The 1,984-nt window shown below is 42.2% G+C and overlaps 1 protein-coding gene across 1 annotated transcript; it reads right to left on the bottom strand.

Moving 5' to 3' along the window:
* Positions 1-1,120: 1,120 nt before the first annotated feature.
* LOC134202249 (uncharacterized) lies at positions 1,121-1,682 on the bottom strand. Its single transcript, XM_062677294.1, has 2 exons — positions 1,562-1,682; positions 1,121-1,475 (listed from the first exon to the last, which is right to left on the bottom strand). Exons 1-2 carry the CDS (start codon positions 1,680-1,682, stop codon positions 1,174-1,176), a joined length of 423 nt encoding a protein of 140 aa, XP_062533278.1. The 3' UTR covers positions 1,121-1,173.
* Between the last annotated feature and the right edge of the window lie 302 nt (positions 1,683-1,984).

Raw genomic sequence — 1,984 nt, 5'->3', positions numbered from 1 at the left:
CAGATTTTGTCGTGAGCAAGCCTTATAACAAATGCTCGAAGTTCAAAAGCTTGAGCGAATAGATTCAACTTGTTGTAGTGTTTCGAAGAGAGGGATTGGATAATGAAGACAATCCTTTCTCTGCATTTACCCGTGTATATAATCAGTGGACTAGATATGTGATGATATTATACAAAGTTACAAATTTTCTAGGGGGGGCTAGCCAGATCCTAGGTGGGGCTATAGCCCCCCCTAGCCCCCCTGTAGTTACGCCAATGCAATTATCTGTAAATACCCAAGTTATCAATAAGCTGTATATTTTGCCAAATCGGCCATATAGTACTATACTTTAATACTCATAAGTTTTTTAAATAGCCGTACAATGACCCTAAATGATCTAACAGTAATAATGTTTACTTGGGTATTATTATTTTTACAGAATACATGAAAATTGCACATAAAATGCACTGTTATGCTTATTTGACCCCAAATTACATTAAATGTCCAATTTTAACCAGCAAAATATATTAAGTGTCCTTCTGTAGTCCACAATGAAGAGATAAACACAATTTTAGAACAATGTCTTAAAGATAAAATTATAAAAGTATGAAAACCACATTGGTCCCAGCCGTCAATTTGACAACACAAACAAAAAAAAAGTATGAAAACTATGATATGTGGGAAATTGATTGAGGCAAAACGAGCTCAATAGCTACATACAGAAGTGTTCCACGTCCATGAAGCAGCACTCACTGAATTCCTTGCAAAATTCACTTTCGAATAAGCCCTTGATCTCTTCTGTAAGTTTTTCGTAAAGAAAGTTATCAATTTTTTTCACCTTTGAAATCAAATTTCCCCAGTGTGCAACGGTCGCAGTGATTAAATATCCAACAGATAAATGACAAGCATTTTTTTCAATCTTAAAAAATTCATGAGAAAAAAAAATGCAACATATGGTCCTGGTTACGCAGAGAAAGGACATTTAAAAAGCTTTCTTTTATACTACATGACATGATGGGTTCACTTCTAGAAGAGTCCGGTATTGGGATATGCCCGATGCTGGAGGACCTCCCTCTACACCAGCTGTCCTTCGAAATTAGTTTTCGACAAATACATTTTATGATAGTAAAAAACACTAAGGTTTGTAGCTACATTTTTGTTTTTATTAGTTTTACCCTAGATCAGTCGTGCAGCCTAGTGCTTATGCTTGACGCGCTTAATTTTAATCGATACCGGTATCGTCTTGGTGATGATAACGGGGACCTTCTTCTCCACAATAACCGGGACCTTCTTCTCGACCGGATACGGAACGGGAACTGTCTTCGTCTTGTGAATGACGATCTCCTTGACCTCGTGATGGTGGTCGTCATCCCACGCGCTGCTCCGGGCCACCCGGTTTGCCCTTTCCAGCTCGGCGGACGACCCACTCGGGAGGTCCGCTGCCGGGAAACAGCCACCAAAGCAATGGCCATCGCTAGCAGTACCACAATGAACGCCTGCGGGGGTGGAGGGAAAGAACGGAAAGCGTATCTCCGTGTAATTAGTGTAATTTTTTCTGTAATTGAGAATTGAGTGGATTTACCTTCATGATTGAGCTCGTTCAACAAATTTGCGTGGGATAAACAAACAAGAAGTGTGGTGCTTCGAAGTGCACTGAATCCGAACGGTGGTGGCTGATGACTGATAACTGGCCGGCGCGGCATAGTCGGTTTTATAGTTAGTTAGGAGCTGGCCTTCCGCGGCCAGTCATGCATTGGATCAGCAAACGAAAGCATTTAATTTCGCACGATGATGCGCCTGATGGGCTTTGGGCATGACGACCACAAAACGATGGAAGTTGTTGATGTGTCGATAGTTGGCAAACAAGCGTGTTCAGTAATTATATCATTTCGTTCTAGCGCTGCTGCTGGGCAGAGAGGCTCACGTGCGGTGGCAAAGGCGCGCGCGCGCGAGCGCATTTCTCCGAGGGCGGACTGCGGCGAAATGCTGGCACGAGTTCCATTTC

Source organism: Armigeres subalbatus, unplaced genomic scaffold, assembly GCF_024139115.2.
Source record: "Armigeres subalbatus isolate Guangzhou_Male unplaced genomic scaffold, GZ_Asu_2 Contig1111, whole genome shotgun sequence".
Classification (NCBI taxonomy): Eukaryota; Metazoa; Arthropoda; class Insecta; order Diptera; family Culicidae; genus Armigeres; species Armigeres subalbatus.
The sequence above is the reverse complement of the archived record's forward strand: the minus strand, read 5'-3'. Positions and strand labels throughout refer to the sequence as shown.

What these genes read in the sequence shown, in the direction of transcription:
- LOC134202249 (XM_062677294.1), bottom strand. Translation starts at nt 1,682, where the DNA reads ATGCCGCGCCGGCCAGTTATCAGTCATCAGCCACCACCGTTCGGATTC. An exon ending in GAACGAGCTCAATCATGAAG is followed by an intron (nt 1,476 to 1,561) that starts GTAAATCCACTC and finishes CCACCCCCGCAG; the next exon opens with GCGTTCATTGTGGTACTGCT.